General features: G+C 45.7%; 2 protein-coding genes across 2 annotated transcripts in view; one reads left to right on the top strand and one right to left on the bottom strand.

The window, feature by feature from the left end:
• Positions 1 to 767: 767 nt before the first annotated feature.
• LOC109507019 (transmembrane protein 88-like) lies at positions 768 to 4,364 on the top strand. Its single transcript, XM_019856134.1, has 3 exons — positions 768 to 999; positions 2,269 to 2,646; positions 3,868 to 4,364. The coding sequence occupies exons 2-3, from the start codon at positions 2,275 to 2,277 to the stop codon at positions 4,147 to 4,149; spliced, it is 654 nt and encodes a 217-aa protein (XP_019711693.1). The 5' UTR covers positions 768 to 999; positions 2,269 to 2,274; the 3' UTR covers positions 4,150 to 4,364.
• A 1,242-nt stretch (positions 4,365 to 5,606) lies between these two features.
• The window catches only part of col4a6 (collagen, type IV, alpha 6), a 58,845-nt gene continuing 38,469 nt past the window's right edge, over positions 5,607 to 25,982 (bottom strand). Inside the window, exons 7-50 of the mRNA XM_019856092.1 lie at positions 25,691 to 25,810; positions 25,533 to 25,595; positions 24,722 to 24,757; positions 24,574 to 24,636; positions 24,457 to 24,492; positions 24,334 to 24,375; positions 24,164 to 24,253; positions 23,032 to 23,085; positions 22,895 to 22,957; positions 22,746 to 22,790; positions 22,605 to 22,658; positions 22,383 to 22,452; positions 22,016 to 22,123; positions 21,772 to 21,933; positions 21,489 to 21,539; positions 20,608 to 20,694; positions 20,358 to 20,515; positions 20,063 to 20,245; positions 19,790 to 19,973; positions 18,413 to 18,457; positions 18,047 to 18,118; positions 16,623 to 16,730; positions 15,753 to 15,971; positions 15,519 to 15,677; positions 15,190 to 15,198; positions 13,696 to 13,866; positions 13,465 to 13,608; positions 11,407 to 11,529; positions 11,146 to 11,327; positions 10,792 to 10,855; positions 10,643 to 10,717; positions 10,457 to 10,564; positions 10,252 to 10,359; positions 10,103 to 10,174; positions 9,807 to 9,926; positions 9,568 to 9,684; positions 9,329 to 9,490; positions 9,122 to 9,220; positions 8,859 to 9,011; positions 8,589 to 8,705; positions 8,324 to 8,515; positions 8,086 to 8,257; positions 7,882 to 7,996; positions 5,607 to 7,445 (exon numbers count right to left, since the gene is read on the bottom strand). Coding sequence (XP_019711651.1) covers positions 7,185 to 7,445; positions 7,882 to 7,996; positions 8,086 to 8,257; positions 8,324 to 8,515; positions 8,589 to 8,705; positions 8,859 to 9,011; positions 9,122 to 9,220; positions 9,329 to 9,490; positions 9,568 to 9,684; positions 9,807 to 9,926; positions 10,103 to 10,174; positions 10,252 to 10,359; positions 10,457 to 10,564; positions 10,643 to 10,717; positions 10,792 to 10,855; positions 11,146 to 11,327; positions 11,407 to 11,529; positions 13,465 to 13,608; positions 13,696 to 13,866; positions 15,190 to 15,198; positions 15,519 to 15,677; positions 15,753 to 15,971; positions 16,623 to 16,730; positions 18,047 to 18,118; positions 18,413 to 18,457; positions 19,790 to 19,973; positions 20,063 to 20,245; positions 20,358 to 20,515; positions 20,608 to 20,694; positions 21,489 to 21,539; positions 21,772 to 21,933; positions 22,016 to 22,123; positions 22,383 to 22,452; positions 22,605 to 22,658; positions 22,746 to 22,790; positions 22,895 to 22,957; positions 23,032 to 23,085; positions 24,164 to 24,253; positions 24,334 to 24,375; positions 24,457 to 24,492; positions 24,574 to 24,636; positions 24,722 to 24,757; positions 25,533 to 25,595; positions 25,691 to 25,810 — 4,836 coding nt within the window. The 3' untranslated portion in view covers positions 5,607 to 7,184. The remainder of the gene's footprint in view (positions 7,446 to 7,881; positions 7,997 to 8,085; positions 8,258 to 8,323; positions 8,516 to 8,588; positions 8,706 to 8,858; positions 9,012 to 9,121; positions 9,221 to 9,328; positions 9,491 to 9,567; positions 9,685 to 9,806; positions 9,927 to 10,102; positions 10,175 to 10,251; positions 10,360 to 10,456; positions 10,565 to 10,642; positions 10,718 to 10,791; positions 10,856 to 11,145; positions 11,328 to 11,406; positions 11,530 to 13,464; positions 13,609 to 13,695; positions 13,867 to 15,189; positions 15,199 to 15,518; positions 15,678 to 15,752; positions 15,972 to 16,622; positions 16,731 to 18,046; positions 18,119 to 18,412; positions 18,458 to 19,789; positions 19,974 to 20,062; positions 20,246 to 20,357; positions 20,516 to 20,607; positions 20,695 to 21,488; positions 21,540 to 21,771; positions 21,934 to 22,015; positions 22,124 to 22,382; positions 22,453 to 22,604; positions 22,659 to 22,745; positions 22,791 to 22,894; positions 22,958 to 23,031; positions 23,086 to 24,163; positions 24,254 to 24,333; positions 24,376 to 24,456; positions 24,493 to 24,573; positions 24,637 to 24,721; positions 24,758 to 25,532; positions 25,596 to 25,690; positions 25,811 to 25,982) is intronic.

Below are 25,982 nucleotides of genomic sequence, written 5' to 3'. Positions count from 1 at the left end.
GTCCGCCGGCGTGACCGCTTTAGAGTGCCTCATTGTCCGCCACAGGTGTTTGTACGCCACAGCGAGAAAAGTGAGAGCACAAGGAGTCGGGGGGGGGGGGATACAAAGCGCTGATTTGTGAGGAAGCATGCGCACCATGACTTTGGGTTGGCTGGCATTTTTAGAGTGCCTCGTTGTTTTGACATGGGAAACCCGCACATGGGATTTCATAAGCAGAGATATTTTTTCCATTCGAACATGTAGTTGAGTGTAAAAAAACAGCTGAAAGTAAAACAAACTTTTTTCATCCAAAATATAGTTTGCATTGTCTCAAAAATATGAAGCTTGTTTCTTACCATACGACTACATGATGACTTTGGACAAATACTCTTGTTGTTTTTTTTTTCCAGTATTGTCGTAATGCACCTTAGAAACCTGCAAACCAAATAGGACATCGATCGTCTCCCTTCATCGTACTTTTTCGCAAGTGTACCGCTAAACTTGAAACTATCGACCTCATGACGCCGATATCGACATTATCGATATCTGGATCGACGTCTCCCACACATTGCTGGCCTCAAGCGCCATTCAAGAGCAGAGACATTCTTCGGAGACGCTCGCACACCCATCCCCCCATGAAAACACAGGCGCGGGGTGAAAGGGGGTGCAACACATGCCCTGGATAGGAGAGGAGGAATGCATGTGCTGAGGGGAGTTGCATGGGGAAGGAGGGCTGGGTTGGGCCGGGTGGGGGGCTGATAAGCCTTGTGGGTGGGGAGAAAGTGGAGGGAGGACCGGTCCAGACAGCACTGTGGACTCAATTAGATGAGTCAAGACAAAGAACGGCTGCGGCTGAGAGAAAAACTGCAGAGGAACATCGAGCACGGCGGGAAATTCTTGAGCAAAGGATTTTTCCCCACCAAGAAACTCAGGTGAACTCCCGAGCGGGAAAAGCAGCAACAACCTGGAGGAGCAGCAAGAGGTCTATCGGGCGCCTCACACGTAGCGACAACAACAAATGTGAGTGGAGTCCACCACACGACCATGATTTACCTTTTGCATGTCGGCGTTTCCCCAAACTTATCACACCGCGGGGCATATTTTACATCAGCAAAATATCTTGATGACCAATACAGGAGCCACATTAAAAACTGGAATGCTTGCCAAACACGCTTAACCTCATCTTCGTCGATATTATTTTGAGTGTCGTTACAAAAGGCATCGTGTCTTGCTAATATAAATTACTACGTGTGTCGATATCGACAAAATGAGAAGCGGTCATTAAAATAATACATGTACACAAAATGACAACAATATCGCGCATCAATTATCAACTCACATCAGCTTTTCCTAGTCAGGACTCCCAAATATGTTGATAAGTAGGAGGTAATAATAATATTAGCTGCGATGGACAATGATCCAGAGAACACAACCGATACATATGAGCAATGAAACAGTAAAGGGCAAATCTTGGCCCTCTTCCCTCCACCGTGCAGCTAATAAGGATGTTGCTCGCATTAGAACCACTTGTAAATTATGCTAGTCTCTCTATTTTTTTTAAGAAAAACAAACAGTTGACAGAGAGATTGGAAAAGTCACTAAATATAGCGAAAAAGTTGCTAAGTTGGCAACACTTCAGATAGAAGTCTTGCTCGTACTAGCGTGCAAACGTGTGCGCTTAAAAAGCACAATTTTGAAATGAAAGCGACGCGTATTTTTTTTCACGTCTGACTTTAACTACATGGTCACTATGAGGGCCGGTCAGAGACTGCTCGTACTAGCGTGCAAACGTGTGCGCTTAAAAAGCATAACTTTGAAATGAAAGTGACGCATATTTTTTTTTACGTCTGATTTCGACTACATGTGGTCACTGTGAGGGCCGGTCAGAGACTGTGGGTGGGCCGGATTTGTCCCCCGTGCCGTACTTTGTCCAATGATAATCCAGTGAAAGAGCACTTCATTGTCTCTTTACGTAGCTAGCATAGACCGTTGAAACGAGATACATGATCTGTCGTGAATAAAAAGGTGGAGGCCCACCTTAACTAACTTTTTCGTCTTTTATTGAAGAAATAGCCCATCTGTCGTATTGGTATCTCAAAACATCCATGTGCACGAACACACTTTGAGCTTCGCTAGCTTACACAACAATGAGCTGCAGCGTGATAATCATCACACCATAGACGTCATGCTTGGCAACGAACCTACAAGTGAACCACCCCCCCCCCAAAAAAAAATCAACCGCTGACTTTTTTCCCTTATCCCCTTGTTGTTGATGTTTCTTTCTCACAGTGCACCATGAGTATAACTGGCACTCTGGAAAAGGGGGCACACCATCAGGTCCTGGACCTTTCTGAAGAGCTGCCGCCTCACCATCACCCTCACAGCAACCACCAATCACTCGCCTCCAGTCCCACGGTGGGAGGAGGAGGGGAGACACCCTCCCGCGTGGTGGTGCCCCCGCCTTACTCGGCAGCCGAGGGCGGGGCGGGCGGCGAAGCCCAGCTGGAGCTGCGGGGGTCCCTAGACTGTTGGGCCTGCTCTGTGCTGGTGACGGCTCAGAACTTGGTCATCGCTGCCGTCAACGCCTGCCTGGCGGGGCTGGTGTTTGGTAGCATCTTGACGCCGGCCATCGTCATGGTGGTCTTCGGTTTCCTCTGCCACTCCACGGTAAGTGGGAGGGTAGAGTCACCTCCAGACTATGGATTAAAGTACATGTAAAACAACAACTCCCCCCCCCAAAAAAATGTACATTTGACATGCACCGCAGAGAAAAGTGTTGTTTAGAACCAAGTCAAATTTAAATGACTTTAAAAAGTGTATAAAATTTTGGTTTCGAGCCGTGAATTTTCTGCGCCGCGACAACGAGGCACTCTACTGAGCCTATGCCAGCGTGAAGCCCCTGTCCACAGGTTGACTGTCATGTCAGACTTTTACCCTTTTTTTGTTTTACCCCATTCCTTCGCCTTCCCTCCGTGACATGCATTAACCTGCCCCCCCCCCAAAGAAAAAAATCTGGAAAACTGAAAATGTCACCTTACACAACTAGCGTGTAATTCTCGCATGTTTTCAGCGCATATCTGAATTCATTCACAGGGTCTTGAAGTATTTTTCAGAGACAGGATGTGCCCGGTCGCTGACGATGAGTGGAATTTTCTCATCACATGCATAACACAATCTCGAAAGGATTCTCAAGAACAGACCAAGAGGCCAGTAAGCATTAGTCAAGACGGGTCCAACAAGTGATCACGGTTCAGTGACTTCGAATACAATGGCCTTTAACGAGCGGACTTTTCTTCTACGTTCCTCTATCCTCTCATAATGAGACTTCATGTGACAGCAGCTTAGTGGGGGATTAATGGCGGATTGGCAAGATAGAAAAAAAGTTTGGGTAGAGGTTATCATCAGGGTACCTAGTGGTGACGTTCCCCTTGTTCCTCTCCGCCCTTGAAATACTTTTTTTTTTTCTCAGTTGGTTGAGCACCAACAAGACCAATAGCACACTCAAGCAGCGTTTCTTGACATGTAAGTTTCTTGATATGACCTCCGGACATTCCTCAGAACCCCCGCATCTGACCGCCTCGCGTGTTTTGACTCTCCCGCTGTGAGAAGCGTTGTAATCACCGATTCAGCCCCCCTGCCCCAGAGCTGATTGATGCCTCACCTCGACTCCCGGCATTCTCCTCCTCTGTCACGTCACAAGGAGATAAGGTTGACTCAGTCCTGCCGTCTCCTCTCCAACTCCCCCTTTCGTTTACCCTCACCGCCGTTGACCTTTGGCTTGAGTGAGCAAAACTTTCGGTTTTCTTCCAGTTTCTATTTTCATAGTTCACGGCCTCATGTCCCACTCGTCAGTGCTGTGACTCATGGATGCCGTCTCCACTCTGTAAGGTGCTCCCCAACGGGACTCACCCCTACTGCTCCGACCTGCTGACGGACGGGGGCTGCGTGGCTCTGCTGGTGGTGGGCTTCCTTCTGGTGACTCCTCTGCTGGTGCTGGCGTTGGCTGCCTACTGCCGCCTGGCCAGACATCTCCAGCTGGGCCTGTGCTTCATCCCGTACAGCCGGGCTGTGTACAAGAACCTGCCGGCCACTCAACACCGCGGGCTGGGGAGTTGCTGCGGGGGTCAGGACGGGGTGGCCGGCGGAGGGAAGGGAAAGGTCTGGGTATGAAAGTTATTTTGTTTTTTTTAATAAATATGAGGAGTGAATATGTTTACATGAATACCTTGTCAGCTCCTCATGGGTGTACAGTATTTGTTCAATTGCCTAATCAGGAGTCATACGCTCCCACTGCATGCGTTTTGTATTGTATACGTGTCACTATCAGGGTGCACTGACAATAAACAATATTCATCCAAAAAAACGTCAATCAATCAATAAATGAAACTTTAACTATGGAGCACACACCTGAAAATAGACAACATAAAATGTAAAAGAGAAGTAGATGACTAAAGGAACAACGAGTGGGTACAGAGAATCTTATGACGAAACACAATCCTTTTTCTTTGGGGGTCCTGTTTCTTTTGAACATGGAACTAAAACAAAACAAAGAGAGATCGTAAGGCTAATTTGTCGTTTTGAAGGGCTTAACTAAAAAAGACCAGGTAAAGTAAGAAGATTTAAACATTATTTAAAAAAAAACATAAGGCTTGAAAAAAAAAATTTAGAATCGTCAGGATTGTTTCGTTTCTTAGACAAATCAATTTCTGGCCACAAGGTGGCGACAGCCGCCACCATAAACTGAAGGGCGGGTTTAGGCTTGAGCGGGAATTTTTTTGCCACCACCCACAGGTGGTGGCGCTTTTGCGCTGTTGTTGTTGCGGGGGAAAAAGGATTTCGAGCAGGAGTGATCAAATTTTTTTGACCAAAGATCGACTTTTCGATCAACCAACCTCCCGCAATCGACCCCTTACCGCACACGCGTGCATACGCACGCACTTACACACGCATGCCCTGATGAGCAAAAACCATTACGGTTTCCTAAGATGAACGAAACGGAAAAATCGACACCAAAGTTTGTGTGTATGTGAAAACCAAATCACCGCCTACCTCAGTAGAGAGGCGGAGACATGTGACGCACTTTTGCAGCCTGTTCACTGTCGTAGCTCACGCACACCGTTTTAAAATGCTCCTCTTGGCACTCCAAATTCTCATTCTTTGCCCGTGCCCTTGGTGAATTGCACATGAAACAAACTTCGAATGAAAATAATAATAATAAAAGATATAGCGCAACAGCTCTGATCGCAAGCTGCAATTCCAGACTGATGACTGCAAACAACTTCCGGTGACGTAGACACGCACCATCGTAGGTTAAAGTTGAGCTGCTTATTTTATTTATTTATTTATTTTTTAAAAATACTTTTTGTGAAAGTGAGACCGATCGGATGATAAGGGTCCAGTTTGCACTAACACAAAAATATATCAGCATCCGCCTACTGTACCTTGCTGACATGGAGGAATAAAGATAGTAAATAAAATATATTTCTAACTCTTAAGAGACAAAAGACAATTTACGATCGATGTATCTGACGAAGTTGTGTTGGAACAACAAACGCTGAATAGTTCTGTGTATTGATAACGTACAAAATGTGGTGACGTCAGCAGAGGAAAGTAGACAGCACATCTCATTTGATTTTCTTTGGTTCAGGTCCTCTTTGAGGAAAACCACATTTATTTTCCCATCACTGCTGACACCGGTGGCATAACATATTCAATCGATCATCAGAGTGAATACACAGTTTGTTTTCCATATAGCACACTTTTCCTCCCTCGCATTTTCATGTACACGTTGTCCTTCCCTCCTATTCCAGTAAATAAAAACAAGGGATAGTATCATGATTCAGGTGACATCATTACATTTTAGATTCCAAAAAGACAGCGCCGTAGACATGGGGTCATAGTGGTTGCCAAGTCCCAAAGTTTTCACCATCGAGGGATCTTTTTTTTTTTTTAAATTCGGACTTATATTTTGTCGATTTGAGAATTCAGCAGTCCATCCATAAGAATGTACGTTCAAAAGCACAAACTCTTATCCCATCCAAAGACACTTGCTGAAATATCTAGAAAGAAAAAAAGCACTACTGTAAAAGCATTTGTGAGCGGGGGAAATGCAGGGGAATTCAGTAAAAACTATGTACAGCAATAATTAACATTCTATCAGACACGTGTATGTTGTGTTGGATTACTCAGGAAGCACGAGAAAGTGAAAGCAAAAGGAGTTTTTTTAAAGTCGGGAAGTGGTTTGGTCTGCCATATTTATTCCAAAACATTGTCAGTGCAAAATATATGAAACGTGGCCTCATTCAAGTCATCCAGAAGTGGTGGTGGTTAGCTGTGCGAGAGAATTTGTGGAAAAGTACCGCTTTGATTTCTGCAGCACCGAGTAGCACCGGGGTGAAGAACAAAAACAACAGACGTGCCGACGAAAAAAAACGGTCTAAATTTAAAACCGAAGTGTTGTAAACGTAACAAGAAGCTGTGTCGTGACATTTGTTGTCTAAAAAACTGCAGGTGGCAGCCCGGCAGAAAACAATTAGGGGCACACTTCTGCAAAATAATACTGTCACCACATTCGCGTGAAAATTCAGGATTAATCGTTTTCGCGTCTGATGAAAGCATGCATATGGTACACGTGAATGTTAGCCAGTTGTAAAAAAAAAGAAAAAAAGAAAAGCTTTTAGAAACGGTTGAACTTTTCCGATGTTTATATTACCACAAATATCTTTTTTGTTGTTGTTTTTTTTTCCACATGAGCTACAGTTAAATCAGCTCAGACGCAAATTAATATTTTAGGAAGCAATCGGCATCCAACAAGTGATGCCGAGGCAGCGCAGCGCACGCGGCGCCGAGCTTTGCGTAAGGGTCGGCACGCTCTGAGGTAGCCGAGAATGATTTCCGCCCTCAAAACGATGCTCACGGGAGCAAAGACATAGACAACACCAAACACATAGCACCATTGTCAGTGATAATCCAGAGGAGAGCAGAGCCCGCCTCTCATCATTTCATCCCTCACACTCACCCCCCCCCAACCCTCGTTCCGCGATCAGCCAATCATTCTGAAAGGGGATGACAAGAAAAAACTATTGGCAAGCAGAGGAGGCTCATTTTCAGTCACTTGTTCTTGCTTTTATAGATTTCTTTTCCCATCACCTCATCCATCCATCAATTGATCTTCCTTTGCTACCCCACCCCCCCTGCCTTGTTGCCTACAAGACCTTGCTGCACACTTGGCAGCGGCTGACTTTGGAGCGCTCTTGGCCTCCCTTCAAGGTCTCCTGCTCTGGCGAGTAGACAAACTCGCGGTTGGGATCCACCGTGGTCAGCCAGAAGCTGTACTTGTTGGCGAAGTAATGGCACGACCCCTTGGCGCCGTTGCACTCGATGAACGGCGTCGCACGGAAATCCTCCAGGCAGGAGCCGGGGGACACCAGGGATTGGCCGCCGCCTTCGGCTCCGGCTGCTGTGTGCTGAAAAAAAAAAAAAAAAATTGTTGGTATCCTACGAATCTTTGCAGATGACAAAGTTGTATTCAATCAATTCAATAAAGAAAAGTTCGTTGGTAAAATCTTTGTGTGTCTGGGAGGAACTAAATTTAGCTCGGGTCGTTAGCGGAAGCTCCGGAGAGTCTTTACCGTATTTGCATTTTTTCTTGCGCCGCTGAAAAAACTCATCTAAGATGACACAAGATGGCACCGAAAGGGAAACTTGGTCGTTGGAGGAACATGTTCAAGATCTTTGCATGTCTGGGAGGAGCTAAATTTAGCCCGGGTTGTTAGCATAAGTTCCGGGGGAGTCATCACTGCATAAATATTGATTTTTGCTGAAATAATTTGGGAGCTGTTTAATTTTATGGATAATGGAGAAAGATGATAACAGACAAAAAAAAAAAAATCTACAATTTACCATGAGGAAGGAGTAGCCTATCCAGAGACTCCTCCAGCCCGGGGGGCAGTTGGGGATGGTCAAGTCCTGACTGTGGACCGCCACAGCTTGAGAAGGCGCCTCGCACACTGAACACCTGGAAGCCCCCCCAAAAAATAAGTTTCAAATGTAAAGCAGAAGGAGTGGCTAGTTGTACACACGCAGAGCTGGAAAAGCAGTCGAAACCTGCTGATGTAGGGCCGAATCTGACTGTGGGCCACGGGCATCATGGGAATGGGCGCGGTGGTGGAGAGCCAGTAAGATTTGTCGTTGCGGCTGGCGTAGTAGCACACTTCGTTGGGTGAACAGTAGAGGAAGGGGATGGTGCTGAATCTGGGGAGGCAGGACCCCGGCTGACCTGGAGAAACAATGACGAGACGCGTCGTTCCCAGCGAGCTTCACCTCATCGTGCGCGTTTTCATACCGAGGTCCTGGTTGTGCGCCTTCTCTTGGCCTTCCACGTAAAGCAAACTGTAGCCATCCCACAGTTTGGCCATGCCCTGAGGACACATGGGAACCTGCGCGCTCTGGCTGTGCTTCACCAAAGTGTAGCCGATACTGATGCTGCGCCCCACCGAGCCGGAATTACCGGGCCGACCAATGCCACCGGGAAGGCCTGAGAATTGACACGCAAAGAGATTATTTCATGTATCTCTTGCACAAAAGGGAGGAAAATCACAATGGTAGACCTTGTTCTCCAGTGGCTCCGGGGAAACCGGGAGGACCGGGGTCACCGATTGGTCCAGGCTGACCAACAGAACCCGTGCGGCCCAGTTTTCCGACAGAACCGGGACGTCCCTTTGCCCCTGAGGTGAAAAGGAAATGGGCGTGCCTTGACTTCAAAATAATTGACCAAGCAAACAGTGGAAGCTCAGAAAAGGTGTTCGTTGGGGCACTCTAAAGTAAAGGTAGCACTGCATATGGCAAATACACCATCGTCTCATTTTGTAAATATTCACCTGGGCGTCCAGGCGTTCCAGGCTGACCGGGGGTTCCAGGGAAACCACGGGGTCCAGGGTCACCCGGAGGACCGCCATCTCCAAAGGTTCGCTCAAAGCGTGGAACTGTGCCGGGTAGTGTGATACCGGGGCGACCCTTAGGACCTGCAGGGCCTGGGCAGGTGGGCAAGCAAGAAGAAACCATTTTTAAGGGGGGGGGGATTTTCATGGCTAAAGTCGCATCCTTGCTAGCTCCACATTTGTCAATTTTCAAGTTCCCCTACCTCGGAAACCCTTGGCTCCTTTGCCTCCGTAATAGCCAGGGTCTCCTGAAAAACCTTTAAGGCCCGGAGCACCACTGAATCCAGAGTCACCTTGTAGTCCTAGAAATTAGAATTAATGGTTTAAATGTATTCTCAGTGAAACAAACAAACTAACAAACAAAAAATAGGAATGAAACAGATGAAGATCTCAAAGATGCTGGGGTCTACCTTTGAAGCCAGGACTGCTGGAGAGTCCGGGGCTTCCAGGGATCCCTGGCTCTCCTTTTCGACCAGGGTTTCCAGGGAAACCCGGAAGCCCAGGATCACCTCTTTCTCCCTGGTCCGTGCCTGGACCGGGTGGCCCAGGAAGGCCCGGAGGACCAGTCAAACCTGAAGAGGAGGCGAGATGAAGGTGAAATAGGAAAAAGCCAAGAGGATCGGACATGCAAGGAAAGGTCTGTACCTACCAAACTCTCCATCCAGGCCAGGGAGGCCGGGATCTCCCACTGGCCCAGGGATGTCTGAGCCGATTGAACCACCGGGGAGTCCGGGTCGACCTGGAAATCCTGGGAGTCCAGGACCACCTGACCATGCACGCACACAAGCCCACTATGTTAAAGACTATCTTTATGCAATCCGTCTGTCTGTTTGTCTGCCTGTCCCTAAAATATTTCCCATTATCTGTCTTTCGTTGATCTTGCCTCACCTGGTGCTCCTCTCTCTCCCTTTGCCCCCGGGAAACCTGGTGCTCCTGCGTAGGAGAGGCCTCTCTCGCCCTTCAATCCCGGAATACCAGGGGCACCCTGTCGAGTTCCGGCACTCGCCCCTGTAAAAAACAAACAAAAAAAAAAATTATAAAAAAATAAGTAATTGCAGAATAACCTAATAAAAAGTCAAATCAAATCAATCAAATCAGAATGTACAAATAAACAGGAAAAAAACCCTCCTTTAGCTTCGTATTGATGAATTGATCTTTCTCGTGCCATTGAAAAATGTAATTACCAGGTGTCCCAGGAAGGCCTTTCGGCCCACGGAGGCCATTAAGTCCATCCAAACCAGGAGCTCCGGCAAGACCTGTAAAATGCCAAGATTGTGTCTGTCTAGCCTTCATTTCTCACTCAGAAAAAAACAAAACAAAGTTGTTTTCTGACCTTTCGATCCGGGACCTCCAGGGCCTCCGGGCAAACCAGGGATTCCATCTGACCCCCTTCTTCCGGGGAAGCCAGACAGACCTTTTGGACCTGGGTAACCAGGTGAGCCTGCCAACACGAGTGCATAAATATGTTGGTCAATGCACACATATACGCCAAACTCTCTATTGAAGAATTCAAACATGGCAGCCGTTGCCACACCCACCCATTAGTCCAGGCCCTCCAGCTTCGCCAGGCGCTCCCTTGACACCAGGGAATCCTGGACTTCCTGGGAAGCCATCATCACCAGGAGCGCCGTTGTTGCCACGCCCACCTTTAGGAGCGCAGTTTTAGATCAATCACGGCAAGGGGATTGAAGGGTTGTGGGCCGCACCTTTCCCTCTATTTTTACCTGGAAATCCTGAATCTCCAGGCTGGCCTTTAAAGCCAGGACCGCCAGGATAGCCGTAAGACTCTCCAGGCTGACCTGAGGAAGACATATCAATCGATTTTAAAAGAACGTATCCAAAGTTTTTGTGCGTGATAGGAAATTGAACTCACCCTTGGTACCAGGACGACCAGGCTGTCCAGGATTGCCAGGGATCCCGGGGAAGCCGTCATCTCCCTGTCAAGAAAAACGACTTGAAGCTTGTGGACTCGGACCTTTGTGATTCAGACTGGACTTGGACTCAGACCTTTGAGACTCAAACTTGACTTGGACTTGATAAAAGTGGACTTGACTATAGCCCAATAACTCCAACACTACTCGCCCATCCCTACCACTCATAAAAAGTTTGAGATATTCGGCAGGATGAAACAGCATGTTGAACAAAAAACTCACAACATTCCAACCTTAAGTCCGATATCCCGAACTTTTTGTGAGATGTCTATGTTTATTTGTGAGTCTTTCCTTACCCTTGGTCCAGACATGCCAGGGAATCCCAGGATTCCGCCTTCACCTTTCGGGCCAGGGCCGCCCGGAAATCCCGGCTGCCCGGGGAAACCAGGCTGTCCCGGCAGCCCTTTGCTCTGTTCAGCAAAACCTGGAAGTCCAGGCAGACCCTGACGACCAGGCGGGCCTGGAAGACCTTTGTCACCTTTGTGGAAAACAAAGACAGTTTTTTTTTCTCCTGGTACCTGTCTTGTCTCATGTGGATGGATAAACCCAATGTATACCTCTGGGTCCGGTGAAACCGGGAAGGCCACTGCCTCCAGGGACTCCAGGGTCTCCTCTGGCCGCCGACTCCACTGAAACTGGAGGGCCAGGTGGGCCTGTGGGACCGGGTAACCCTGGCTCTCCTAAATAGGAGAATACAATCCACAGACATTTATTTGACTTACATTACGAGCTTCACATCACTTTGGGACGATTTGGATATGTTTTGTCAACACTGTTGTTTTTGTCAGTGATGACAGCCCTTTTTCTTTTTCATGACGTGACAGTGACTGTTAAATATGGCACTTTGATGACTGATATATGACGAGATGCAGACGAATATGTTAGGGGTGATCTGTCCGACACGCAAAATGTATGCTCACCACACCAGTGTTCACTGGAAGACAACTCCTTTGAACATAGCTTATACCTCATCCACCAATCCATTTTCAACACTGCTTATCCTGTACGGGGTCGCGGGCAGTTGCTGGAGCCTATCCCAGCTTCGGGCGGATAGGCTGACTACACCCTGAACTGGTCGGCAGTCCATCGCAGAGCACATATAGAGACAAACAACCATTCACACCCACATTTACAATGTCACCGAGTAGGAACTGATCCCACGCCGCCCGCACACAAGTCAGTCGAGTGTACCACTACACCATCAGCGACTTCTATATCTTATACATAAAATCTTAATCGAAAATTGGCTTGTGATAAAAATCATAAAGTTTCCCCCATAATGCATGGCGCAAATGTGATTTTAGCTAGCTAGCTTTAGGCTAATGACGAGATGCAGACGAATATGTTAGGGGTGATCTGTCCGACACGCAAAATGTATGCTCACCACACCAGTGTTCACTGGAAGACAACGCCTCTTAACATAGCTTATACTTCATCCACCAATCCATTTTCAACACTGCTTATCCTGTACAGGGTCGCGGGGAGTTGCTGGAGCCTATCCCAGCTTTGGTCTGAAGCTGGGACCGAGTAGGAAGTGATCCCACGCCGCCCGCACACAAGTCAGTCAAGTGTACCACTACACCATCAGCGACTTCCATATCTTATACATTAAATCTTAATAGAAAATTGGCTTGTGATAAAAATCATAGTAAGCATAAAGTTTCCCCCATAACTCATGGCGCAAATGTGATTTTAGCTAGCTAGCTTCAGGCTGAAGTTAGCTTTGTTGTGCTAATGTCAATTCATTAGCTTACCTGTGTGTTATTGTATTAAGGAGAACATGCATGGATTTTTAGCTAGGCAGACCTTTGCAGTTCCCAATTTGGTCTCACAAAACAGCACATTTCGTGTCTGTAATATTAGCAGCATGCTTACAATAATTGTTTTTGGGGTGGGGGCACACAAAAAACAAACAAAGACAACAGTAAAGACACATTATAGTTTTGACATTTGCTCAAAAAATAAGACCAGAAAGTTTATGCAGAGGGCGGATGCCAATCATGTGACTAATATAATTAAGGTAATCAAAACATTTTTGTTTTGCCTGTTTTGACATTTAAGGCCGTTCTATTTTCTTAACTTGGTAATATTCTGTCAAATGTGATGAAGAAAAATGCATTTGTGAAAAGAGTATGACTATCATAAAACAGTCTTTTTGTTGTTACTAAAACTAGACTAAAATAAAAAACAAACAAAGACAACAGTAAAGACACATTATAGTTTTGACATTTGCTCAAAAAATAAGACCAGAAAGTTTAAGCAGAGGGCGGATGCCAATCATGTGACTAATATAATTAAGGTAATCAAAACATTTTTGTTTTGCCTGTTTTGACATTTAAGGCCATTCTATTTTCTTAGCTTGGTAATATTCTGTCAAATGTGTTGATCATATAATAAAACAGTCTTGTTGTTTTTACAAAACCAGACGAAACCCTTTTTGAGTTTTTTGTTAACTAAAACTACTGTATCACATACTAAAATGTGACAAAATTGTTGACCAAAACACTAAAACTAAGAGGGCTGCTAAAACCAAGACTGTTTGTGAACCAAAAACAGAATACCGGTACGTTAAACTACAGGTGTGGTCGTAATTATTCCGACACTGGACACACTACCTTTCTGTCCACTATAGCCGGGCCCTCCAGGAAGTCCATCTCTTCCAGGCCCTCCAGGCAATCCTTTGCCCCCAGGAAATCCTGGACTCCCAGGACGACCTGGCGATCCGGGGAAGCCTGTCACCCCTGGGAAGCCTGGTTCGCCTGTGTTAAAAAATAAAAAAATAAAAAAAGATACTGCTGTCTGTAATCTTCCAAGAGTGATGCAATCAGCTGCTGGCTTCAACATACCCTTCCTTCCTGGTATTCCTGGGAATCCCTCCCTTGTTCCTGGTCCTGGAGGCCCAGGGGGTCCCCTTGTCCCTGGTGAGCCCGGGGTACCGGGTAGTCCTGGGCTCCCCTTCATACCAGCAGGCCCTGGGAAACCTGGGTCTCCTCTCGCTCCCTTTTGACCAGGAAATCCTGGCAGAGGATGGATGACGCTACGTTATTGCCTTAAATGATTGTCACCAAGGGGGAAAATGAAGCAGCAGCAAAGGTACAGTGTGTAAAATTTAGTGCCATCTTGTGGTGAACTAATAGAATGCAACGACCTTAGCACGACACGCACACTGTGTAAAATTTAGTGCCGTCTTGTGGTGAATTAATAGAATGCAACGACTTAAGCACGACACGCACACGGACGGACGATGGTGCCTCAAAGAGACCACACTTTGCAAGCCTACCACCACTTTCTTCAGCAGAGGTGCAAGCAAAATGTCTTCCCAAGCGACATTCTTGTATTCCCTCAACTGACGGAGGAAGTGCAAAGCACTCGTTACACATGCTGTCGTCATCATGTTGAGGAACTACATTCGCTAAGTTTGTCACCACCGCTTTTTCCGTAGCGGAAAGATGGCGGCGATACATGGCAGCTTCTTGTAGCGGAAGCGCGCCCATGAACAGTGGAAAAAACAACACATTTTTACACGCTGTCCCTTTAAAAAAACACACATTCTTGTTTACAAAAGCAACCAAAAGCGCTAATATAAAATTATTAATTGACTGCAAATGTGCTTTAAGTTTTCCATCAGGCTCTGAAAATAAACTCACCTTCAACAGCATTTTTTAATTCTTGCATGAACAAAAGATCGTCAATACACACCAAAAGCACGCACACTGCATAGTATGGCTGCAATTGCACTCTGATTGCAAAATGCACAGTTAATATCATCCGTTATTGATTGGAAATAAGAACAAAGTTGATGATTTTTAGATAAAAGTACTGTACAAAAAAAGAAAAGAAAAAAAGTGCAATTCCAGACTAAATTAGCATATTCCAACCACCAAGGAGTAACTACATTCTACGATTCAATTCTTAAAAAAAAAAAAGAATTTTCAAGATGTCCACCGGGTGATGGGACGTGATGAAAATGACAAGTCCTTTTTTTAAGAATGAAGCCTTGTTGCGTTTGTGGTCACACAAGCCTAAGTGCAAAGAAATGGCAGAATGGCAGATGGCACTTGGACGTGTCAATGCACTACAAATGTTAGTGCTAGTTGCAAAAGAGCAGTTGGAAAGAACAACACTTCCAAATGACTCATAGCTAAAATGTCCACAAAGTCAGCACCAAACAAATGTCGGTCATTAAATGTTCAATTGGTCGTAGCCGCTCAAGAGTCATGGACATTTTCAGCCAGAGCATGGACGTGCAGGCCATTGATGGAAGCAGTAAAAAAAAAAAAAAAAATGGAGCGGATGGGACTATCGATGGATAAATATGCGGAAAAGGGGGAGTATCTCACCTTGACAGCCTATATGGAACGAGCCAACACCAAGAGTAAACAGGTGGAGGGATGAAAGGATGGATGGAGGTGATGATGGCGGTATGTGGGAAGGAGGGAACGATAGGAGGAGGAAAGACAAAAGACGTGGGAATAGAAAAGCAAAAGAGAGGGAGAGAATCTTTCGGGTGAGTTTAAACACAACAAAACGTGTGCCGTGACGTCTGGTTCAAAAATGGGGAGAATGAAGAAAGATGACAATTCAACAGTAAACAATCACATTTGCTCCTCTTCCTTTCTCGGGAATCGAAGATGGTGGTGGATTTCATAACATGAAGCTGCTCCCTCACCTGGTGAGCCGCTGAGGCCCTTGCTGCCATCGATTCCCGGTGGACCGGGGATTTCCACGGTTGGATCGCCCGGTAGTCCAGGAGGACCAGGAAGCCCGGGAAAACCGTCGACTCCACGCTCCCCCTTGAGCCCGGGAACACCCGTGCGACCGTCAAAACCTGATGCAACGAAAGTGGTCATCGAGTTAGTGAGCACGGTAATCGTGTGACTGCAAGCCCGTCGACATGACGCACCAGGTGATCCAGACCCTCCTGGTGTCCCAGGCTGGCCCTTGTCTCCAGGAGGGCCGGGAAAACCATCCCGGCCTGGAGGCCCCCCTGTGGCTCCCAGAACTTCTCCAGGCTGGCCTTTGGCGCCAGGGCGTCCTGGGACACCGTCCTTCCCCCTGGCCCCATCGAAACTCTGTCCTGGGACACCGGGAACTCCGGAGTCCCCTCTGGGTCCAGGAAAACCTGTGCGCGGAAGCAAAATCAGTGGAGCCAGTCGTTTTAAGAGAACAGCAAGTTGCGCAAGAAGCGCCAGAAACTGTTGTGCAATCAAAGGATCACGAAAGGTCGAATTCAGTTCATCTGTAAAGGTCACCGTGCATTTGAGGTTCATACGGAAATTTTACCCCAAATCTCTGAATGACTTTCAGATCACTCGGTGGCTACCTTGTGGTCCAGGCTGTCCTCCAAAGCCGCCGTCTCCTCTCTCTCCTTTGCCACCATCAAATCCTGGACGTCCAGGGCCTCCTGGTGAGCCGGGCTGACCTTTTGGACCTGACAGATACAAACAGCTCACATGATATTTTGTTGATTGGTTGAATGTGTCTTTACCAGTAACATGTTACCCTAAATTTTGTTTTCCTGTAGCGAATTATCTACTGCGTCACTTTTTTCTAGTCAAACAAGAGGCCCACATTTATGTTCAATGAAACCCAGAAAAGAGTCATAATAATATATATATATATATATATATAAGAAGCGCCAGAAACTGTTGTGCAATCAAAGGATCACGAAAGGTCGAATTCAGTTCATCTGTAAAGGTCACCGTGCATTTGAGGTTCATACGGAAATTTTACCCCAAATCTCTGAATGACTTTCAGATCACTCAGTGGCTACCTTGTGGGCCAGGCTGTCCTCCAAAGCCGCCGTCTCCTCTCTCTCCTTTGCCACCATCAAATCCTGGACGTCCAGGGCCTCCTGGCGAGCCGGGCTGACCTTTTGGACCTGACAGATACAAACAGCTCACATGATATTTTGTTGATTGGTTGAATGTGTCTTTACCAGTAACATGTTACCCTAAAATTTGTTTTCCTGTAACGACTTATCTACTGCGTTACTTTTTCTAGTCAAACAAGAGGCCCACATTTATGTTCAATGAAACCCAGAAAAGAGTCATAATAATATATATATTTTTTAAAATAAATGTAATAATAGTCAGTCAAAAAGTTGGTCTTTGTTTGATTTTTAATAAAAACAAACTTTCTTCTTAAATGTCAAATTGGCAAAACTGGGTGTCATTTTTATGTTAAGCAGGGTTGTCGGGATCTGCTGAATATAACGATTAAAGTCACTTGTAATCTAAAGTAGTTACTTTCTAAATCAAGTAACCCAAAAGGTAACAACTTACTTTTGAAAAAAGTCACCAGTAACTGCGTTACTTTTTCAAGGTAATTGCAGTAACACGGCTCCTTATATTACTAATCAGTGGATTGTTTGGAGAAATGAGGAATAACCCGAGAATGTTGCTCAAGAAAGCTGCCGATATCCAACTTTAGAAAAAAAGAAAAGGTAAACATTTTAAAACCTTAACAAATATACATAATTGCAGTAACACGGCTCCTTATATTACTAATCAATGGATTGTTTGGAGAAATGAGGAACAACCTGAGAATGTTGCTAAAGAAAGCTGCCGATTTCCAACTTTAGAAAAAAATGAAAAGGTAAACATTTTAAAACCTCAACAAATATATGTATACTTTTTCTTTTTTCTTTTACCTGGTCGTCCGGGGACACCAGGAAAACCGGGCAGTCTTCTAGTCAAACAAGAGGCCCACATTTATGTTCAATGAAACCCAGAAAAGAGTCATAATAATATATATATTTTTTAAAATAAATGTAATAATAGTCAGTCAAAAAGTTGGTCTTTGTTTGATTTTTAATAAAAACAAACTTTCTTCTTAAATGTCAAATTGGCAAAACTGGGTGTCATTTTTATGTTAAGCAGGGTTGTCGGGATCTGCTGAATATAACGATTAAAGTCACTTGTAATCTAAAGTAGTTACTTTCTAAATCAAGTAACCCAAAAGGTAACAACTTACTTTTGAAAAAAGTCACCAGTAAAGTAACTGCGTTACTTTTTCAAGGTAATTGCAGTAACACGGCTCCTTATATTACTAATCAATGGATTGTTTGGAGAAATGAGGAACAACCTGAGAATGTTGCTAAAGAAAGCTGCCGATTTCCAACTTTAGAAAAAAATGAAAAGGTAAACATTTTAAAACCTCAACAAATATATGTATACTTTTTCTTTTTTCTTTTACCTGGTCGTCCGGGGACACCAGGAAAACCGGGCAGTCCGATCTCACCGGGTATGGTGCAGGGAAGCACTTGGCCTGGGATCAGTCATACACAATTAGCCGGTGGACCAACTGTCCATGCAGACCCACCAACAAAATTACAGAAAAAACAAACAAACAACAATTTCTGAATTCCTGTCGACCGCCCGTCGCCTCCATTCACGCCATCACTACTTTCAAAACAAAACCTTCCACTCCCTGCAAGTCTCTTTGCGTAGCACTTTCCTCGGTCTTTGGGAATCCATGAGTAGCCGCGTATAAAGCTCCTGAGATTTGGAGCCCGGCCCGTTACGCTGTGGCTGGCTGATTAAATAAAAGTTCATTACCCACCCGTTCCCTCTTCGCTGTCAATAACCTCTTCGCAGCTGTTTTCACCTGGACAGATGCACGTGCACAAAGACATCAGCGGGACAGAGCGATGGATGGATGGGTGGAAATGGAGAGGATGAGAGAAAGGGGGGAGGTTGAAAATTGCAGCAGACAAAGCCAGTCAGGGTCATTTGCATGCGCCAAATCTCGTTCATCAAACAAAACATCAGCAAAATCAGCAATCAGTTCCATTGGATGACTTCAGGCTCATTTGGTTAAGGCAAAAGCACGTTAAAACGCTTGTCCAAATGCTTCCAAACAGGTTATTGCACTTGCTGCGGGAGCAGTTTGACACTTGTCTCTTTGCTCCCCGCCCGTGACAATAACCTTTGATATTAAAGAGCGCATAAACGAGTTGTTTAGCATTAGCATTGGCCTATGAGAGCGCACAGTCATTTCTGCAGGTAAGCAAACTTTGTGTCGTTTGGCCGCAGAGGAGGCGAGCCTTTTGATCCATTATGGGATTCTTTAAAAGCACAGGTGTCAAACTCATCCGGCCCGCCACGTCGTATTTTTGTGGTGCACCAAAGCAAACAAAGCGCATCTTGTTTGTTGCTAAATGGCTGGTGACCTGGTGGGCTCATGTTCTGTGTGTCCCCCACCTCTCAAGTTTTACACTGCAATATCTGTAACTTTGAATGTGTGTGGCTTTTAAAAGGTGGGACCTGTCCCGGTGAGTGACGTGGGAGTCAGCGAACCAGAGTGTAATGTACATGTCCTGCGATAGAGCAAAAAATAAAATTTGATCTGTACAATTTAAAAATCTGTGATACAATGAGACCACAAAAGGTGAATCGCAGCTGGAATAAAATAATGAGTTAATTGGGCATCTAGACGGTTTTTAACGGGGGCCCACAAATGAGCTTGACACCTCTGTTTTTAATCTCATCATCATATTCATGATACAGACTCAAAACGAAATCATCGTCATCCTCTGAGACTAAAGAATCACAGTGGCAGTTCAGGTTTCCACGTTCATCATGATGCAACAATCAGTGCACTAATGAAGCGCTTTATCAACGAGAGAGATTATAGAGCAAGTGTAGAAGCTCATTAATGGAGACCATTAATCGTGACGTGAACAGTATGCAGCAGCAGCCGAGGCGGGAAGGGCAGGAAGCTGCTTTTGGGAGAGAAAAATCCTTCCAAAGTTTTCGGGTGAATCCACGAGGTAGTTGTGTAACCCTCCTAAAGTGTTTGGGCATGGTTGCTATGGTAACTGCTGAAGGAGGAGGTGGACAACGCTCACGACGGATGTGTGATACACGTTTCAGCCTGCAGGGACAACACGACACACGCAGACACTCACGCGCACAGATAGCATCCACGACCACTTACCTCTTGGTCCAGGCAAACCTGGCGGCCCCGGCAGTCCCGATAAACCGGGTTCTCCCGGCTCCCCACGGAAACCGGGCGTACCCGTAAAGCCGCCGCCGGGCTCGCCAGGCCCTCCGGGCCGACCCTTGGACCCCGGGAAGCCGGGGAAACCTTTCTCTCCGCGTGTGCCGAAGCCAGCGTCGCCCTGAACAGGACGTTCACGTTTCATGATTTTTATCAAGCAACCTCATCTGATGTGTTTTATTTTATTTTTTTTGGTCTTGAGCCACTCACAGGAGGTCCGGGGGGTCCAGGGAAGCCTGGCGAGCCGTCCCTTCCTGGTGTTCCTGTTTCTCCAGTGGGTCCTCTGGGCCCGGTGGCGCCGAGCTCTCCCTTTCCTCCAAAACCAAAGTTGGTGTAGTACGATGCCCCCTTTTCTCCTTTACGGCCAAAAAACCCACGTTCACCAGCACGACCCTGATGGAGGACCACAATTAGGTCCGGATTGGACATGACCACAAACAAGGCGGTGGGAGAGAAGAAACATTCGTAGAACAACCACATGTTGAAGGGTTCAAATTTTACTCACAGGAGGCCCCTGAAGGCTACCAAAGCCGGGTGAGCCCGGGTCGCCAGACTCGCCCTTTGGTCCAGGGAAGCCGGGACTGCCGTTGACGCCCGGAGATCCTGGAGGACCAGGCAGCCCCGAGGAGCCGCCTCCGATACAGTTGCAGTCACCGGGATCCCCTTGTGGGGTGGAGGACGAGGAGGAGACCGGATGGGTAAGACGTGCAAAAGTATCATTTCGTGTTCAACTGCGCTTCATCGACGGTTTGTACCTCGGAATCCCTTATATCCTTGGTTTCCCGGCGGTCCTTGGGAACCAGGCAGCCCCGGGACCCCCGGAACGCCGACACTTGGCGAAACTGCAATGACACGGGCGCGTTGACTGAGAGTGGACGATAGCGGCTCGAAAAGCAATCACAAGTCTAGAAACGGTGTGGCTTTCACATTTCACACTGTTTGCTGATAGAATCACCTGCACTGGCTCGAGAAACACAAAATGGAAATTAGCAAAGTTCATTCTTACAGTAGATCTTTAAATCAGCAATTCTCCAATGATGACTAAGCAGCACAGTGCAGTGCACAGCGTGAAATCAGGGTTAGTTTGCCGTCATTGGCCATGATGGCTTTGACAGGCTTGAACTGCGGGTTATTTTAAGCAATTGGTTGCTTTCTTAAATTCAATATAACACAGCTTTTCATTAAGCATGAACTAAATTCACTGATTTTACATTGCTATGCTGACAATTCTAACCTGATGTGCCTATGGGTATATAACGTGCACATTTGGTGCACTGACAAAATAAAGACTAGTGATGTCATGTGCAATGACTACATAATTTGCATGGATATCATGGATGCAAACACAAATTGTTCCTGCATGTGACCCTCCTACTGCAAGTAAAATCAGTGAATTATGTTCACTGGCGACACCCTGTGGCCAAAGATGAGAAAAGCAGCTTGCAATCGAGAGACCAGTAAGCCAAAATGACCACTACACCTTGCACAGAATCAAAAGAGGTAAGCTACCGCCTGCTGAAAGTTGAGTTTGCTGGGCTGCTTCGTATTTATTTTTTTCACCCAGGTCAGCAAAAATATTGCCATGGTGACCATCGCAATATAGCTGCCGCCTGGGGGATACCTGAATTTGACTGACCAGTGGGCCTGTCCACCTCGGGATAGATGACGCAGGGCTCAACAGGTCGGCCTTGGAGGACAGTAAAGTCAGTCAGCCAGGATTTCTGTCTTGCCGCTGCACTTACAACCCGCTTTCATGGCTTGAAATCAATACTTTTATACATAAGGCCTGCCCGATGATGATCCCTAACATGAGGTTAATGCAATCATCAAGATAAAACACGAAAAAAAACATGCCTAAAGTGATCATCATCACCTATGTGAGAAAGGAATTTTTGTTAACTGGTTCTGTGTCAGCATACCTGAGGGGCCCTGAGGTCCAGGAGGCCCTGGGATCCCTGGGATCCCTGGAAGTCCTGGGGAGCCTGGGACTCCTTCAGTGCCATAGCCGGGTATGCCGGGGCTGCCTTTCTCTCCCTTTGGGCCCGGGATCCCTGGGAAACCTACAGTGGGGGGCTGTCCTCCTGATAATAATTCAGCAAAGACGAGCCCGTTTTATCAGAGCGGCGCCATACATATTCATTATGAGTTGTCCGAGCATGTTACCTGAACCAAAACCAAGTCCTGGTGGGCCCGGCGGGCCTGGAAACCCGGGAGGTCCTTGATCACCGGGTGCACCTGGCAGCCCGTTAAAGCCTGGGTCACCTGGGGGTCCTGGGAGCCAAAAAAAAAAAAAAAAAGCCAAAAAACACTTGGAGCAAAAACCTCAATGGTACAAGTCCAAACAATATTGTACTTAAGTAAATCTTTCAGGTGTACTTGGGTATTTCTTTTTTTGTGACGACCTCAGGAGTGTGAGCCAGAGATTACTAACACCGATGACAAGAGTACAGTACTTGTATTTTTACCAGTCTTTTGCTCCCAATGACATCACTGGATTGCTTCACTTCTGATTGTAAGTGTCAGACTTTACCTTGAACAGAAGTGCTTGGACCGCTGACATAAGCAGGAGGTCCCGGGAGTCCGGGTTCTCCCTGGTCTCCCTAATAGACAGTCACCAGTGACAGCATTTTGAACGTTTGTTGACTTGGCACAGACATTCCTTGTATCACAACTCAAGCTTGAGCATCGAAGACCAGAATGATTTAGAAAGATGCATGAAATGAAAATGGAAAGCACGTGGGACTGCTCCTACCTTGGGTCCGCTGTATCCCGGTTGCCCGGGGAATCCTGGAGTCCCTCTGTATCCCTGTGACATAACAGATGTCAGACATGGCTCTGCCAAAGACGTCAACTACTCACAGAATTGTGTCTGTGGGTGTGTTTTAAAGTCTACCTGTTGTCCTGGTAGGCCAGGAGGTCCGTTAAAACCCGGAGGACCCTGAACACAACACAGGAAACAACACAGAAAATGCACACTATTCTCAATCCCAAATGTAGATTGAATTCATTCCTGTATTTCATTTCAAGATATGATGCTCTTACTCTCGCCCCCGGGTATCCGGGTATTCCTTTCTCCCCAAATTCACCGCGGAAACCAAAAGGACTCTGAAGTTGAAGAAAAATAGCAAACATGAACAAACCCGAACTTGTACAGACACTCTTGAAGGAAGCGCACTTACAGGAGCGCCTTGGTTCCCAGGGAATCCACGGATCCCCTTTCGTCCAGGTTCACCCTTTCAGGCAGAGAGACAAGAACAAGCAACCCAAAACAATTTTGATTTGCGCTGAAGTCACATTAAAACCCTGTAAAGTTATTTCAGAGATTTGTTTCTGCCCGAAAATAATGGCATTCACTGAATTGTCGGATCTTCAGAAAAGACAATGTAATGACACCACCTAGTGGATATAAAAATACTTACACTTGGTGACATTACGAAAAGCTCACATATATTTTGACATAAATTCCGCATCTTGCCGCAGTAACTTTGCAAGGTGGAATAATTGTTACAACATGAGGTGACTCTACAATCGGCAATTAGCCAACAACATGCTCGTTTGTGCTCGTTAATTACCGCAAACAGTTTGTGGCTAATGCTAGTGGGCTAATGTGGCTAAGTGACGCACGACGATATGGACTAATTGCAGGAGACGAGTACAGAACACGTATTTACTTTTTGTCACGAAAACAGTGCCGAGAAGAACGTCAATGAGGCAAGTAACTAAGAGTTCGAAGTCAACTAAGTACTTAATTAGCTGCACTGCTGCAACCACATCGGAAACAGGAAATGAAATGTCTGAAACAATGCCAGACAACTTATGTTGCATAAATTTTACATGCAGAAATTTGTAACATTAGACTTTAAATATCATGTTGAAATGTAAGTATGCCTTTTTTCTAACAACCTTGAGGTACTGATAAATGTCTATTAAATGTGAATATTTTTCAGATTTTTTAAAATCAACACGTGTACAGTACGAGGGGATAAGTTTGGATTTTTTTTTCTAATTCTTATTCATCACAAGAAATCATAGCAAGTAATATTCAGATGTGGAGCAAGAACAATAAAATGTTTTAGTCCATGGGACGCAGTTTGTTAAACTGTACACTCTGAACATGTATTTTCCCCTCAAAGTCTACTTGTGATTGCTGTAGAGTGCCTCATTGTCGGCTTTGAGTGTGCGCACATCACAGAGAAAAGGCAGAGGAGTGAGTGAATAACAGATGGGATATCAATTGGTCAATTTTCAAATGTCAAACCGCAAATATGCAGGAATCTACTCAAGACGTAGCGTATTCCTTTGCTTTGTTACCTTATCTCCTTTATAGATAGTGAGGGTTTGCTCGCTTCTTAGAGACCCGTCACCTGGAGTGCCACTCGGTCCCGGAAGCCCCAAGTCACCCTGGTTGCCAAAATATACACATTTTTATCTGATCACAAGAGCCAGATGGATGGAGAGCTTTTCAAATTAGCAACACAAACCTTGTCTCCTTTCTCGCCTTGATATCCATCACTGCGACTCCCCTGAAAATAAGATGAAGATGCACTTGGAGCTGTCCTTTAATGGCAAAGTCCCAGAGTCTTTTTGTTTGTTCGTACGCTTACCATTGGCCCCGGTGGGCCGGGAGGACCGGGCGGGCCCTGCAGACATACAACACAACCTCAGTCAGCATGCCAAATCATTTCAGGTGACAATATTATGTGGTGTTTTCTTGAACGTACGGGATATCCCTCCGGCCCAGGTGGACCGGTGAACCCAACTGGACCATCGGGACCTCTGCTGCCCTGCAGCGACACACACATTGAGGATGAAGATGGGGACATGAAATGGGGTACATGTTGAGGAAATAGTAACAGTACAAAATCTTACAGGTCGACCGTCTTCGCCTGGAAGGCCAGGTAAACTCTAAAAAGAAACACACGCACAGAGAAAGTTTGAGAAGGCTGCACAAGTCATTGATTACGTTGTGTCTTGTGGTAGCCTAAAAACCACCAGCTTTTGCAGTCAAAAATGATCCTCCTATCTAATCTGAAAAACAAATATCAAATCGAGATATTTCAAATCGATAACAGTTTGTGTTATTGTAATGAGGAATTAGGTACTTTTCTGTGCTAACAAGGTAACAGCTCAGGGCAATGCTGTGAGGCCTTCTGGCTCCGATTCATTGCTTGTTGGTCATTCGAGGTGGAATATGTGGCCAGTGACAGATCAGATAAATGAATGATGTTCCTTCATATCGACTTTTTACAAAAAAAAAAAAAAATACGAAAAGTGACATACAGTATTTGTTTTAATTTCAAATTTCTCTTTAAATAATGACGTTGAATCCGTACTTTGACAGATTACATTTATAAATTTCAGTACTTTTGCTCTGGCCACTTCTGCTTCCATGACGAGAATTGTTCTTCCAAAATTACCTATCAGCTCTTTTGGCGTCATCTAGCGGCCAAACGTAATTACTGCAGACTATGTCGACTGATTTCCACGTAAGTCTATTATAAACAAAACAACCCCGCCCCCCAAAAAAACAAACAAACAAACAAACAAAAACAAAACGACACTGGTCGTTTTTAGATGAGTATTAAATCTATTTAATATTAAGAAAAAATATATTGATAAAGACAAGACCTACTGTGTTAGGTGTTGACACAACATCAATAAACTGTCAGTGAGAACTCACAGTGATGCCGCCGTCACTGACATATCGAGGTTCTCCTTTCTGACCCTTTGGCCCGATTGGTCCCTGGGGGAGCACACGACAACATCGTTGCTGAGCACCAACCTTTTATCCAGGCTGACAAAAAGAGTAAGGTGCAAAACAAGCAGATCTGTCTTTACTGCGAAACCAGGTTGCCCGGGTCCACCGGTGCCGTAACCAGGATATCCGGGCTCCCCTCTGGTCCCGTTACAGCCGTCCAGTCCTGGTGGTCCTCGGCTACCCTGCTGACCAGTGTGGCCCTATGTCCACCAGGAGAGAAAAATATATAGTTCACTTTTTTTTTTAAAGCCCATTTTTGTCACTTCATTTCAGGTTCATCGATTCCATTTAAGTTTCAGCTTGACATTTTATTCATACTCTATTTTGGACATTTTATAAAGTAGTCATAGTAAGTGATGTTTGAGACCATGT

The sequence above is a fragment of the Hippocampus comes genome, unplaced genomic scaffold, assembly GCF_001891065.2.
Source record: "Hippocampus comes isolate QL1 unplaced genomic scaffold, H_comes_QL1_v1.1 scaffold246, whole genome shotgun sequence".
Taxonomy (NCBI): Eukaryota; Metazoa; Chordata; class Actinopteri; order Syngnathiformes; family Syngnathidae; genus Hippocampus; species Hippocampus comes.
Note: the sequence above shows the minus strand (reverse complement) of the source record. Positions and strands in the feature narration are given on the sequence as shown.